Here is a 15,772-nt window from a genome sequence, read left to right as displayed (position 1 = left end):
GAAGAAAAAGAAATCACCTGACTTTTATAGAAAAAAATAAACATTTTACTTTTTAAAAATAGGCACATAACTCACAAATAAATACATACCTGAAACCTCATAAAAGAGTAAACTTATCCAGGGGCTGCTGGTTCATGTCTATAATCCTAACTACTCAGGAGGCTGAGATGTGAGTATTGCAGTTCAAAGCCAGCCCCAGGCAGGAAAGCCTGTGAGACACTTATCTCCAATTAAACACCCAAACAGCCAGGAGTGGAGCTGTGGCTCAAGTGGTAGAGTACCAATTTGAGCATAAAAGCTCAGAGACACTGCTCAAGGTCCAGAACTGGCACAAAAAAAGTAATAAACTTAATAATAAAATAATAATTTCAAAAGTTTTCACAAACTAAACTGAAAACACGTATTTAAGAAAATGAATACCATATACTGTTTTGTAGAATGGGAACTTCTTTGTACAACTACTTAAAGATAATAATAATGTTAATAAAAAGAAAAAGAAAAAAAAGCAATGTAAATTCAATCAGAAAAAAAAAAGAAAGAAAGAAAGAAAAAGAAAAAATACTTTGGAAGTAATGTATGAGAGCAGATACTCTACCCAATTACTGATGATCAGAGAACACATTGGCAGGATTTTTCTTCTTCTTCTTTTTTAAGGTGCAAGACCAGGACTCAAACTCTGTATCTGCTGCCTTCAACTAACTGGCTAGATCTCCAACTAAGCCATGCTTCCAACCTGAGGATTTTTTGTTTTTTGTTTTTAGGTCAATAGAGGGGCTTGAACTCAGGGCCTATGCACTGATCCCTCAGCTTTTTAGCTCAAGGCTAATGCTCTATCATCTTGAGCCACAGCTCCACTTCCAATTTTTAGGTGGTTAACTGGAGATGAGTCTCATGGACTTTTCTGCCTGGGCTGAGCTGGCTTTGAACCCCAATCCTCAGATCTTAACTTCCAAAGTAATTAGGATTATAGGTGTGAGCCAACAGTGCCTAGCCCCTAGGGAATTTTGATAAAATTTAGCTATACCTGAACAAAAGAAAATGTTCTATATACACGTTTAATCCAAAAATACACTTGGAAGAATTTGAGATAATTGGACAACTATACCCAGATGTGTGCACAAAGATGTTCATAGCCACGTACTAACCACTCCCAACTCAGAGAAAGATGAAATACAGTATGCAATTAGTTCAGTGCAATACAGCCCATGCATACAGCAGACTACCGAGACACTAAAAAGTTGCACAAATAATTAACTGGATTACACAGAAACTTGTTTTGTTAGGTATTTCTACGCTGCTCAATATTTTTTGACTAACATGCATTATTTCTATAATCAAAGGAGAATAAAATTGCCACATGAAACCCATTATTTTATAGTGAATAAAAATAAATACATGTAACATTTATAAATTAATGCACTTTAATATTTAAAAAAAAACTAAATAGATGTTGTGCAAGTCAGTTTACTGAAAAATATTCACAACAGATTTGTCACTGAATAAAGCCATTTAAGGATAGAATGGATTAAGTATGAAAATATGAAGAGAAAAATAAAAAAAAACAAATAAATAAATATGTCAATAACAGTTTTCCCCTCCAACTAGGACAATTTATAATTCCTATTTTCTTCTTTTTTCGGGGGTAGAAGGGGCAGTCAGTCACAGGGCTTGAATTTGGGGCCTGCCCCTGAACTCTTTTGCTCAAGGCTAGAGCTCTACCACCTTGAACCACAGCGCCACTTCTGGCTTTCTGTTGATTAATTGGAGACAAGAGCCACATATTTTTCAACTTAGGCTGGCTTTGAACCACAATTCTCAGATCTCAGCCTCCCAAGTAGCTAAGATTACAAGGCGTGAGCTAAGAGAACCCACCTATAATTCCTATTTTCACTTTTCTTTTTCTGAGTATCCTCCCTGTCCACTGATTTTTGGTTATTTTGTGTTTGTTTTTGTTTTTTTGTGCCTGAGTGCTATCCCTTACCCTCTTTGTGCTCTATCACTTGAGCCACAGTGCCACTTTCAGCTTTTTCTAAGTAGTTTCATGGAGATAAGAGTCTCAAAGGCTTTCCTGCTTGAGCTGGCTTTGAACTACAATCTTCATATCTAAGTAGCTAGGATTATAGGTGTAAGCCACCAGCACCCAGCCCTTCACTGATTTAGGAGAATGTATACCACAAAGAAGGGGGAAGGATGAGAAGAATAATCCAGACTTTCAGAAAGCAAGTAACTAAGGTTTGCTGAATGCTAAGTTATGCTCTCCTTTACATCATCCTATACACTGATTTCAAAAGAAAAAAGAAAAAACAACAACAACAACAAAAAAAAAAAAACAGTGGAGCATAGCTTTCTTTTTTTTTTCCTTTTTTTTTTTTTTGCTAGTCATGGGGCCTGAACTCTGGGCCTAGGTGCTCTCCCTCAGCTCTTCAGTTCAAGGCTAGTGCTCTACCACTTGAGCCATAGCACCACTTCCAACTTTTTCTGCTTATATGGTTCTGAGGAATTGAACCCAGGGCCTCATGCATGCAAGGCAAGCACTCTAACACTGAGCCACCTTCCCAGCCCTGGAGCATAGCTTTCTTGGTTTTACTGAGTTTGACTTTGTAATTAGGAACTAGAATAAAAGGTTCTGCTAGAATTCACCTTTTAGTTGGCCAAACCTTGGTTTCCAAGGACTTGAAATCTGCTGACTGACACATACTACTTTCTTTCAAGATGTGACAAGATTTTGTTTAATGTAACTATAATTTAAAACTGCCAGTCCCCATCAGCCAGGGTAGAAGAAAGATAGTGGAAAGCCAACTACTCTCACTTCCTTTCAAGCAAAGACAGAAGGCCTCCCACCTTAGCTCAAACCCAAGAACTAACATGCAAAAAGTCTATTTCCAGACCTTCATGGTGAGCAAGAAATACTCAGCTCTCTTGACTCCAAAGAGAAATACTACATAAAATCAAAGATGGTTTTCCTGACAATTGGGATTGTTTTCCAACCCATAATAAAATTCTTTTCAATAAAGCAAAGGTCCTGGATCATGGACTACTATAAAGCACTGTTGACAAGTGAACTCACTTGACTAAAACTCCTCACTTGGGAAAGAACTAGCAAAAGAGGAGTCCCCCTATACCAGGCACCAGGCTTTATATGTTTGTAGCTAAACCTTTAGAGAATCTAGGTAGACACCTGCCCAGATTACTGAAAGCAAACCAAAACCATCCCTAATCCCCAAGCTATCAAGGCCTTCTCTGCCTCTGTCACTCAACAGAGATCAAGCACTCTTTATCTAACTGTGATTTTCATACCACCCAATTTTCATTTAGTTTAATAGTCACTTTGAAATAGTTATACAATACAAACTAACCTAAATTCAAAATTTAATACAGCGATTATTGGTGGGCATAAAGGCCCATCTTACCACAACTAAGAGTTAACAGTATAAGGAGGTATCTTTACTTCTGGGAGTGACTTTTGTCACAACTGACTGCCTACTGCAAACTGGGGCTGGTCTAGGATATTTCTGGCCAATAGACAAGGACAGTGTCCTTGTGTAAAGTGAATGGGAGGTTGGGTTTGTGGTTTCAATTTACAAAGTGAATGAATACACTTATATAGAGAGCACATTTGCAAATCTTTCTCTAAATGGCATAAAGCTGTAATTTTCAATATGTGTTTAAAGAAAAACATTTACTAAATTTTGAATTTGTTGCACAAAAAAATAAAATGCAAAGAGAAACAGGGAACTATCAGTTAAAAGAACAGATTGTTTTAAAACTTTAAAAAGGTTAAAAGCACTAGGGCTGGGAATGTGGCTTAGTGATAGAGGGCTTGCCTCACATGCATGAAGCCCTGGGTTCAACTCCTCAGTACTACATAAAATGAAAAAGCTAGAAGTGGCGCTGTGGCTCAAGTGGTAGAGTGCTAGCTTTGAGCAACAGAAGATCTGGCACAGTGCCCAGGCTCTGAGTTCAAGTCCCAGTTCTGGCCAAAAAAAAAAAGCTTAAAAGTACTGAGATTCATAAAGCTAGGGAGAAAAACATGGTTTTGGTAGTTACGCAGAAAGACTGGAATACAACTACTCTGGAGAGTAGTTTGCACAAGTTCCCAATGATTAAAGAATAAATAACTTTCTTAGTTGAGATGACTTTTGGCTTCATGTTTATATTTTTCTGTACTGCTCATATTATTTTGTAATGAACATATATTACCTTCAAATGTTAAATACTTACTAAAAGGTACAACACCAAGAAAGTGCCCTACATAAGTTATGAACTCTGGGCGATAGTGATGCATCAGTGCAGGTTTCACATGGCAGCAGTGCCCTAGTCGAGGACAAAATGTGGATGGTAGGGAAGGCTGTGGGTATGAACAGGGGCAGAGAGAAACGCTCTGGTTTCAGTGGGTCCCAAAATGCAGCATTGGGGAAACTGAATCCCCATGGAACAGCATGGAGATGTGGGCTAATGGGAGGAATTTAGGTCATGATGAAGGGCTTAATGCCAATAACAAAAGGGCTTGAGGTGCTGTGTTCAATCTCCTGTTCCACCTTGTACTGTGTTGTTTTACCAAGCTGCTTCTTGGTCTCAGACTTGTCAGCCTGCAGCCCTGTGGGCCAAGAGAACTATAAACTGCCCCATCCGTGGTATCTTATTACAAAGCACAAAACATCATGACAGAAACCTTCAGGTCCTATCTAGGAAACTAAAATAGCTTTTTAAAAAGTCTATTTTAAAAAGATTAAACTAATTCTTATTCCAACAACTCAAAACTTCTTTTCATTAGGAGCAATCTGAGCCCCAAAGAAGTGAATTGGAATGGCTTTTATCAGAGGTGGATGAAAATTTTGCAGACTGCTTGACCAAGGAGTGGTCAAGAGAAGCATGCGTAACTCACAGTCCACACCCCAACTCCATGACAGCGTCCCACCAAGCCATCAAAGCAGCTCTTCCCCTTTGAGAACCCACCTGAATTGTGTGTTCACTCCGTGTATATACCACTGTTTCTCCTGTTACTCTTTAATACAATGTTTTCCATAAACGCTTAGCTGATTTACAGAAGAGTTGGCTAATCATGAGTTCAAGAAAAGCAATGTAACACTTTGTCTTAGATTAGAAGTTCTAGCAGAGGTAAAAAGATGCTGCCACGAAAGACATGCTGGGCATAGGGGGCTTTTCTGGAAGTCCAGATAAGGATGAGGTTCTAATGACAAACCAATTATGTGAATGAGTAGTATTCTGGTGAAAGTAGAATAATTTAGGGGAAAATACTAATTTTTACTTTGATTTTCAATTTTGTTTTTAATTAGCTATATATACATTCTAATTTATACTTCCTACACATTGCATATGAATATGTATAGATATATGTATAGCCATACACATCACTAATATCTACCTTCATTTTAACCGAACTTATAATAAAAGGCTTTCACTCACTTTTAAAATCAAAGGTCCCATATCAAATATATGCATATAGAAGGAGCTCTGAGCCTGAGAGCCACACCTACCTCCCTGCCCACCTTCACTTAACCCTGACCACACACCCTCACAAGGACTTACAACTGCAGCAATGTGTAAACTGAACTGTCTCAACAATGGGGGAAGGGAAGGGGGGATCGCAAGTTTACAGATTCTAAATCACAAATATTCAACAAGTTCCTCTCTGATAATACTGTGTACAGATTTCGGTGTAAGTGAAACTTCCCTTACACAGGCAGAGATAATCATTTATATGGTATGCCCAGCAACCTCAAATTGTTACATGTGGTAATATAGGCAACAGGTAGTACCATCAACTTCTGTTTAATTCAATAGCACTGTATACACAGAAGCTGAGTCAGCACGCTCCAGCTCCTTAACATTATCCTGGCTATGGTTCAGCAAGTTTGCTAGTTTCCTTTGGAAAACATCTGAAAGCAAAAATGCACTTTATTTTGGAGCATAATTTTATGGTGGAGACACTTTTAATGATGCAGACATGGTCTTTAGTACTCAAAGCATTTCTTGCCTGGGCAGTCTTTCTATAGTTACATAGCTGTGGCCTCAAAGTGGTGAAACAGCATAATGCAATGACTGTGGTGTAAGTCCTGTTTCCTAAGGCCTCTGGGTCCTCTGTCAGAAGGTATGTTCTAAGTGATTACAGGAAACATTCCAACTCCAAAGGGCTGGGAGCAACAATGAGATCAACCCAAGAACCCTGCTATAGCCTTGAGGAAACAGCCCTGCCTCCAACCTCTCAACGCCCCAGCTTCCTAAGCCAAGTCTCTACACACTTCCTAGCCATATTTTTCTTCCAGGCTTTTATAGGCCCACATGTGAGAAACAGATGTGAGAGCTTATCATCTCACAATTGAACTTGTTTTTAAAGGACTCACACTGTGGAGGCCCTCTGGGACTGCAGAGCTTCCCCCCCTCCCCCCCAAGGCAGTGACCTGAACTCCATTCTACATGAGTGCAGGATTCCATTCAGTACCCTGGGAACATTTTTTACTTCACAACTTTTCTAGTGAAATGTGTCCTAGTGTCACCATTTTTTTTTCAATTCAAGAACTTACAGCCCTGAGACTACATAGCCTGCTCAAAGTCACAAAGCTAGAAGCAGGACCTCAACCCAGGCAAAGGTGCAAACATCTATAATTGCCAGTGTGAGACAGAAGACAAGGATCTGGCTGTGCCTGTTTCCTGGCTTTTCTCCTCTAAAGGCTATTGCCTTGCTCTGCCTTCCTGGGCTGTTGGGAGAACACAGAAGAGAAAGAAAAGCTTGTGCAAAATTAAAAGCTCTATAATGTGACACAGAAGTGATGTTCTGAAACAGTGACTCCTCTGCAGCCATACTGCAGTGTCATTTATGGTATGTATCTAGTGTCATCTATAAAGGGACAACCCAAAACACAGGAAGTCCAGGACTGAAGTGCAAAGCAAAACAAAAAATAGATTTGACATTTACTGTTGAGGAAAGCAGAGCTACTTCAAAAATAAACAACATATATAAATAGTCTGTATCCAAAAAACACATTTGATCATTATTTTTACTTTAAACTATCACATCCCAAGAAAACAGGACAGTTATGTGTCTCTACAATGTACAGACCTCTCGTAAGCAGAGCTGGAGTTCGCGCCTTACCTCCCACATGTACACATTGTTCTTCACCTGAGATCTCTTCTTCTTTTCACCAACGAATGGCCCAAACTTTTTCCCTTTTAAAATCGGTTTAGTGGCCCAGACACCTAAGAAATGAAACCAGTATTTTTATAGTTTACTATAGTTTATAGTTCACTATAGTTTACTGAAAGCATTAAAGTGAATCCAGTTTCATAAAACAGTTAAAAGGCTAGAGTGTCTGAAAACCAAAACCAAAACAAAGCAATGTTTAATTATGACCAAGTTAAATCATATTAAATTAAATCCTTAAGGGGCTTTTGATTTCATCTGATTCTAAACAGATAACTTCTGTAATCTTCATTGTTCTATAACTAGATAAGAGTTTTATGATTTGTACATATCAAATTAATATATTGTTCTTCTGCCAGAAGAACAACATGATCACAAGAAAAATATCAGATTATGGTAAATCTGTCTATCTACGAATTTCAAGTCATCTTCATTAAATGTGAGATGTTTTTGTAGAGGGCTCCTGACAATGTGGCAGCCAGAAGAACTTGTCTTCAGTTTCTAACAGCAAGAATACATGCCCATCTCCTATGTGCTGGCCAGGGAGCAAACTCACATGCAGAAGAAGTCACCAGAAAAGTGGAGGCAAGGCTAGAATATAAGAGCTTCACTTTTCTCTACGTCTGCTTTGAACTAAATTTTATAATACTACCGGTAATCAATCAGTTGAGATACATATTCAACTTTTTAAAATTTTGTTGGAGAGTGCCAGTTTTGAGGTTTGAACTTAAGGCCTCATACTCTTGATTGGCTTTTTCACTCATAGCTAGCACTCTACCACTTGAATCACTCTTCCACTTCTGGCTTTTTGCTGGATATTTGGAAAGTCAAGAATTTGTATATCCTAGCTGTCTCCTGAGATTCTCAGAGCTCAGACTCTTGAGTAACTAGGATTATAGGTATGAGCCACCAGAGTCTGGCTAAAAATCATTTTTATTTGAATACTATAAATACTCCAATTACTCACTGACTAAACTTTGAATGAAAATTAGAAAACACACTAATTAAAAACATTCATATACAGAAATATATCTAAAAAACAAAAAAGAAACAAAATATAAGCATGGTATCTTTCAGGACTAAATTTTTATTTTTATATTCTATTCCCTTAACTTTCTATCCAATAACAAGGCTACAAAATGTGAGTGATACAAGCTTGAATGTATTCAACATGTAATCCCATACAGAGGCATCTGAATACAGTGGTCACATCACTCACTCAAATACCTATTGAGGGTCTACAAAGAGCCTGGTACTGGAGACATAAATAAGAAATCAACAAATGACAGGGGCAGATGTAAAGACAACTACAAAATCATGAAATCAACATAATAACATAACCATACTGAGACACAGTCTGTGGGAAGAGGCCACAGAGATGAGAAGGGTGAATTTGCCAAGGGTGGGGATGGGTGGTGATATATTCCTACTTTCATCTTCTATAGACATCCTGGATATGTAAGGGGAAAACACATCAGCACCACACAGTGTAAGTCAAGGACACATCTACAGGCAGAATGCCTACTGCACATGCTCTCACAGGAAGCTGAGCTGCCTGCTTTTCACTGCCTGTCTCTCTGTGACTGCGTACTCACCAATCCGGGCTTTGTCCACAGCAGAGGGCAAAAGCCTTACTTCCTCTGGAAGTCCTCGCAGCACATGCTCAGGTACCTCAGCCAGGGTCTCGGTGGCTACTGCAGGCTCAGTAGCATTCTGTAAATCAAGAAACAGAGGATCATGCCAAAAGAGCATCTAGTAGTAGTTCAATAAGCAAGTTTGTAACTGAAACCTGAAGCAGGCAACTGGACCAAACCCCGACATCAAACATTCAGGTAGTTCTACAGATGCTTGTTTGTGAGTACCCAAGGAAACCACTGTGACTTTCAAGCCAATCTATGTTGACTATTACATTCCAGCCACCTAGCACCATTTTTAAAATGCGTGAATCCCTAGCACCACAGTACTAACAATTCTAACAGAATCTGGCAGCAAAAATGAATCCTAAGTTTGCTTTTAAATCAAAGGCTAAAGGCAGCATATCTGAACATTTAAAAAATAAAAAAAGTTAAAAAAAAAAATAAAATAAAAAAAAAATAAAAAACAACACTCCCCATTAAAACAAACAAAAAAACTACTTTGGGTATATCCTGTAAAGGCTGAGCTGATCTGGGTACCAGTGGCTCATGCTTGTATTTCTAGCTACTCAGAAGGCTGAGATCTGAAAATCGAGATTCAAAGCCAGCCTGGGAAGACAAATCCAAGAGACCCTTATCTACAATTAATCAGCAAAAAGCTGGAAGTGGTGGTGTGGTTCAAATGGCAGAGCACCAGTCATGAGCAAAAAAAAAAAGCCAAGTGAAAGTTCAAGGTAGACCTGAGCAGGGCAAAATGCTTCATCAAGAACAGCCCCCTGTAGCCCTTACTATGAGCATAAACTTCCAGGATACAGCAACTGACCACTGTGTACAGCAAAGTCACCCTAACACCCTAGCATCCACAGAAAACAAGAGTTTTATACAGTTACCTGTCCAAGTTTAGGCTGGAACTTATCATTTTTAAGAAATAAGATTGCTACTAGATAGGAATTACTACTGTAAGTCAGAGGGAGCATGGCTGCTACTTTAAGAATAACTTTGAAATCAATGGGAAATGCAGTGTCCATCCACTGTCACACAGCCAAGAATAGAGTGAGAGCTCTGAGCGACAGCCTATAGCACACTGCAGACACGATGGGTTTTACAGTGTGAGTGCTCTGACCTCATGACAAAGGTAAACAAGGACCAGCAAAGGAGTCAACATAGGCAGAAAGCAAACTCCAAGCCGAAAAGATTCCTTTTTCTCACAATGAAGCCTTGTAGTTCTCAATAATGTTATGTGCCAAGAAAAAAAAATTATTCAACTTTGCAGCCTGCCAGCATTTCCATTTTTAAAGTATCATCAGTTATTTGCTTAAAGAGAAATCAACTCCAAAGCTATACAGAAACACCCTGGCATGGTGGCATGCTGGTGTGCTGGGGACTTCAGCAGCTGGGCCACCTTGTGAGCAGGGCCAAGTCACCTTCAGAAGCACAATTCATTAGCTGTTAAGTTAAATCTTTTGTCTCAACAAAATCCCTAAAACACCTTCCAAAATAGAGGAGCTTCAAACTGCCCTGGAAAATGGAATCTGCTACCTTCTAATAGCTCAAGAAAAGATAAATTCAGTATAGGCATTTCTTACTTCTAAATAAGGGTGGAGGGGAGAGGGAAGGGATAACAATGATAGACAAGTAATGTACTCATTGCTTTACTCATGTAACTGTAACCCCTCTGTACAGCATCTTTACAATAAAATAAAATTTTAAAAAAAGAGAGTCTCCATTTTTACACTTTTAATCTATAAGTTGGGTTTTTGGAAATTTGAATAAGCTTTATTCCAAAGAGGGGAAAGCTATGCAATTGGTAGCTTTAGCCTAGAGTACATAAATGATGATAGCATGACACTGATAACTAAGCAATATGAGTCGTTCTAAGTCCAAGAAGCACAGCCACTGAGAAGTCAGTTGTCTTCCCTTTTCCCATCTGTGACCCTGGGCCAGCCTTGGCACCCTCTGCCATCCCTAGAGGCACCACCCTGGCAGAGGCACTGTACTGCTTCTCTAGCCAGATGCTTGTGGTATAGCCACAGCACTCCAGTGACAAGCCCAGGTGCAGGCTGCCCTTGGTAAACCAACAGACAGTGTTGCACTCCATACCCACATGCAGAAGAGGAAGCTGAGTCTTAGCAAGTACTCATGGTATGAATATACACTGTAAGTAGCTCATGGTATGAATGTACAATCTGACCAGCTCTGCCCTACAACTTCAGACGTCCATGGAAATGTCAGCAGGAAAAGTAATTCCCCCAGGGGCAATGTGGGCTGAGAGGACAAGACAGGAGACCATGTGCACTAGCATTTGCCAAACACCTGTGAACAGAAAGGACTGAAGCAGAGCTTAGAAGAGGCAGTACTGGTTCAAGTACACCTTGGACATGCATATGCATGTAAGAGCTGCCAAAGAACAACAAAACCTCTAAGGACTCTGCTTAACTGGTTTGGTTGCTCTGTTTTGTTTAGTTGAGACAGTCTTACTATATAACCAAGGATGGCCTTGACCTCTTGAGCCTAATGCCTCATCCTCCAAGTGCTAGGATTATAGGCTTACACTACCACTCCTAGCCTCAACACATGACCTTCAAAGTGGGCTCACTAAAGTGAACTCATAGCTGCCCACTTAAGTAAGCAGACATGGGCGGGGCCAGGATCTCCCCTCCTACCTGCCAAGGTGCTAGAATCTGGGTCAGGCTGCAAACAACCTGGGACATCCTTAGAAACAAGAATGTAGATGGCGGGTCTGGGAAGGTGGCTCAGTGGTAGAGTGCTTGCCTTGCATGCCAGAGGCCCTGGGTTCGATTCCTCAGTACCACATAAGCAAAAAGAAAAAAGCCAGAAGTGGCGCTGTGGCTCAAGTGGTAGAGTGCTAGCCTTGAGCTGAAGAGCTGAGGGACAGCGCCCAGGCCCTGAGTTCAGGCCCCACGACCGGACCCAAAAAAAAAAAAAAAAAGAATGTAGATGGCCTTCCTTCTGCCTTGCCTTTGCTCCCATCTGTATAATTCTGTGTACCTTCCCTGGGACTGCCTCTCTCCCACTTGTTACTCTACTGTGGGCTCACTTCCCACGACCAGCAGTGGACTTGACCTATCTGCTGTCACTTACACACCTGAATGTGTACACAAAGAACAAAGTGTCTGGAGCAGAGGAAGTAAGAAGCAGCCAGAGCTGAGGCAGGGAAGCAGAGGAAGGCATCAGCCAGGGAACAGGGGTGGCTGCTCCTTCCAGAGGTTCTGCTTTGAGTTCTGTTTGAAGGTCCTCCTACTGACTACAGTGCCCAGCATGGCTTAGAGGCTGCAGCCTGGACACTATACCAATGTACAGCCCTGCAAGCACTAGCCATTCAACTAGTGTGCCACATCTCAGGGAACTTGAATCAATTACCTGCTTATTCACCAGTTGTTGATTTCCTTCATCTGAGTTTTCCCACTTCCTGATGCAGACAGCACAAAGTCTATATTCTCTCTCTTCCCCAGCTAAAGGTCACAGGGCTTTGTTTCACTGGATCCACTGTCCAATCACTAACACTTCCCAAGAGTCAGTTCCCTCCTCCCTTCCACCTGAAAGTTCACAGCACCAACCAAGAAGCCCACCCACTAGGTAAAGGACCTCTGCTCCTTCCCCACTGCTTTCAATCAACCTGAGAGATTTTCATTCTCCACGTGTGACTGTCACACCTCCACATGGGAAGGGTCCTTGCACTGTCATCGCTGGCTAAGTGGGCGCTGAGCTCACTCAGAACTCACTGCTTCCTCTGGGCTAAGATCATGCTAAGCCCTTCACCCAACCAAGTTCCTTCACTCCAGCATCCCACCAACAGTAACCTCAGAGAACAATGACGGGCTCACTACATGTCACTCACTATTCTAAGCACTCTGGGTTGCTTGTCTCCTCCCTCTCTCTCCCCTTTTTCCCTCCCTCCCCTGACTCCTTACTGAGATTTGGATTCAGTGCCCAGCATCTTCCAGGCTGGCATTGAACTACTTAAGCCAAGCCAAGCTTGTTTTTTGAATAGTCTAACTTGGTGTCAGGGCAGTGATCCTATTTATGCTTACCATCACAACTTGTATGATAGGCATACACCATCATACCCAACTATTGTTTAAGAAGGGTTTTGTTGAACTTTTTGCTTGGGCTGGCCTTGAATCTATGCCTCCAGAGAAGATGGGACTATAGGCATGTGACATCACGCCTGGCTCTCATTTATTCTGTATTACTACCTGCTGTAGGTACTGTATGGTCTCTACAGAGGAAACTGGGTGTTGTTTGCTGTCACACAGTAAGTGGCAGAATTAGGTAATTCCAACCCACACCATCACGCTTTGGGTCTGCCTCTCTGATTCCAGGCCCCAGAGCAACCTCAAGGAGTCCCACGATTCCAAACTCATGGAGCTAGAGTGTGCATATTATGACCAACCGAGAAGGCGCTTTCAGGGTCCTCTAGGGGAGGGCTAGATGACAGCACCTTTTTTTCTCAGCTGTGCTGACAGCAGGTGAAATGTGTAACTGTTTAATTTTGCATTTTAAAATTCTCTGCTTTATGACTAAAGCTGGCATACTAAAATTATACTAAAGCAACCTCTGAGTTTTGCTAGTCCATACATCCAGCAAGGTGAAATTGTGGGCTGCAGGAAGCTAAGATGAAAGAGAACACAAGATTCTACAGTTTTTGTGGGTTTTTTTTTTTTTGGGGGGGGGGGGGGGGGTTGTGGTCCTAATCCTGGAGGAGGTTGAGTTCAGGGTACTGCCCTGAGCATTTTTGCTCAAGGCTAGCATTCTACTACTTGAGCCACAGCTTCACTTCTGGCTTTTTGGTGATTAACTGGACATTAATTGGAGTCTCACAGACCTTCTTACCTGGGCTACAATCCTTAGATTACAGCCTCCTGAATAACTAGGATTACAGGCCTGAGTCACTGGTGTCCAGCTCTCCAACAAGATTTTATTGGAAGGTTTGGCACTAATCTCTAAAGGAACACAGGAACAACCAGAGCAGATGGATACATACACTGGCTTCTGGGCTAATGCAACCCTGGCCACCACTGCAGTGAGCTCCAAGCTAATGCAACATGAACCACACCGCTGCAATGAACTCTGGACTAACGTAACATTGACCACATTGCATTGAGCTCCAAGCTAATGCAATGTTGACCACCACTACAGTGAGCTCCAAGCTAATACAACGTTGAACACCACTGCAGTGAGCTCCAGGGAAGGGACAAAAAGACTGGACAGCTCCACATCTACTGAACCCCACAGAGCAGGAGCTGAGACCTCACATGATAAGGAATAGTCAAGGCAAGGTGGTGCACTTGTACTGAAGACCTCTGCCCTCCCAGGGTACCTATGGTTCTTGGGAGCCAGACCACTATCCTACTCTGGGATACTCCTTACCAGCTGGGGATTCCCCTTTACAACTCACAGGGTGACCTAGGCAGGCTGGTAGAAGCCAGAGGCTCTGCTTTGCTCACTAGCCATGGCTGGTATTGGTGTGTGGCTAGATGCAGAACAATCAATGGCTGCTGTCACCACTGCTGATAATGAGATGCTAGAGTAGGAAGGGGATGGACAATGGCCAGGCCTCGGCAGCCTTCAATCCAGAGTGAACAGATAAAGAAGCCAAAAAAGAACCTAGTTTAAAAGTCAAAGCAGGAACAGAAGGGATGCTAGAGAGGCAGCATGCCAATAGCCAAGCCTTTGAAACTGTTCTATCTGATCCCTTTCTCCATCCCCATATCCCCAGCCCTTTTCAAAACTGAAAGGGCAATCTCCAATGGGCCCATGTAAACCCAGGCAGCATGCATGGGCAGTAGCCTGCTCCCCTAGGCCAGCAAAAGGGGCAAGTCCAACCCACTCCACATGCAACACAGGCCAGTAGGGAGCTGGGGTATCTCCACTATTACCAGCAACATCAGAGGTAAAACAACAGAGCTAGAGATATAGCTCAGTGGTAGCGAACCCCTCCTCCCCCACCCCCAAGCCCTCAGTTCCCCCCACTCCTGAAGTACACAGACTAACAGAGAATGGGTCAAGGTGGGATGGGGGGGGGGCTGTCTCTGCTGCCTCTCAGAGAGGCTCCTGTAGGTAAGACTGAATTGCCATATCTGGACCCATCCTCATCCAAGGCAGTGAGGCTTATCTGTTCTATCCAGGGCTTTATTTCAGGACAGAAAAACTACTGGAAGAAATCACAGCTAGTCCCCACTTCACTTTTCATGCTCCTCCCTTGCATACTTCATGGAGCTCCAGGCTTACAATCTAGCCTCCTCCCTCTTAGACAAGGTCCTCTTCCCACCTAGATCTGTCACAAATCAGCCTTTCAGCTGCTACCAAGCTGAGTCCATTTGCCTCCCCCTGGCTTCCCTACTCCTATCCAGCATTCCAATCATCTACCACTTTCCAGGTTAAGTTCAAATCCCAGCTCATCCATGAAGACATTCAGCACCTCATCATCACTGCCCCTTTTCTGAGTTCCTGTGTAGTAAGTTTTAGGAGCCCTGGAGAAGAAGGTTCCCTGGGAAGTGAATCACTTAGGAGGTATGTGAGGATACCCGGAAGTGCCAGGCCGACCAGAACCAGGACTGGCTACTGGCTGAACACAACTCCCACACACACAAGGCATTGGCCTCAGGGACTGTGTTCTGGGGACTCATCAGATAAAGAGCAAAGACCAAGAAGCCAGGTGACCTGCCCAAGGCCACACAGCCAGTGGGAGCAGCAGTCAGAGCAGGAGGAAGGAGTGGGACAAAAGGCCATAAAGAGGAGGTCAAGTCGGCCTGTCCCCAACCTAGTCCACATCAACATCTGGACAGGAGGGCCAGGTTTCCTGCCACCAGGCCTTCCGGTAGTTTATGGAAATACTATCTAATGTATTAACATTTTTCAAATTTTAGAAAGAAGGTAATACTTTCATTCAGAAAAACAATGTCCCAGATTTTATAGAACTGCTAATTTATCTAGAATACATGATTCAAAATGA

The 15,772-nt window shown here is 42.1% G+C and overlaps 1 protein-coding gene across 4 annotated transcripts in view; it reads right to left on the bottom strand.

Moving 5' to 3' along the window:
- Window positions 1-15,772, bottom strand: part of Prdm2 (PR/SET domain 2) — a 99,616-nt gene that overhangs the window by 64,183 nt on the left and 19,661 nt on the right. For all 4 annotated transcript variants that reach the window (XM_042669670.1, XM_042669673.1, XM_042669671.1 and 1 more), the window contains 2 exons: window positions 8,758-8,875; window positions 7,115-7,218 (listed from right to left, as the gene is read on the bottom strand). In XM_042669670.1, the coding sequence (XP_042525604.1) occupies window positions 7,115-7,218; window positions 8,758-8,875 (222 nt within the window). The remainder of the gene's footprint in view (window positions 1-7,114; window positions 7,219-8,757; window positions 8,876-15,772) is intronic.

This window comes from Dipodomys spectabilis, unplaced genomic scaffold (assembly GCF_019054845.1).
Source record: "Dipodomys spectabilis isolate Male_0828 unplaced genomic scaffold, ASM1905484v1 ptg000504l, whole genome shotgun sequence".
Taxonomy (NCBI): Eukaryota; Metazoa; Chordata; class Mammalia; order Rodentia; family Heteromyidae; genus Dipodomys; species Dipodomys spectabilis.
This window is presented reverse-complemented; position numbering and strand designations above follow the sequence as displayed.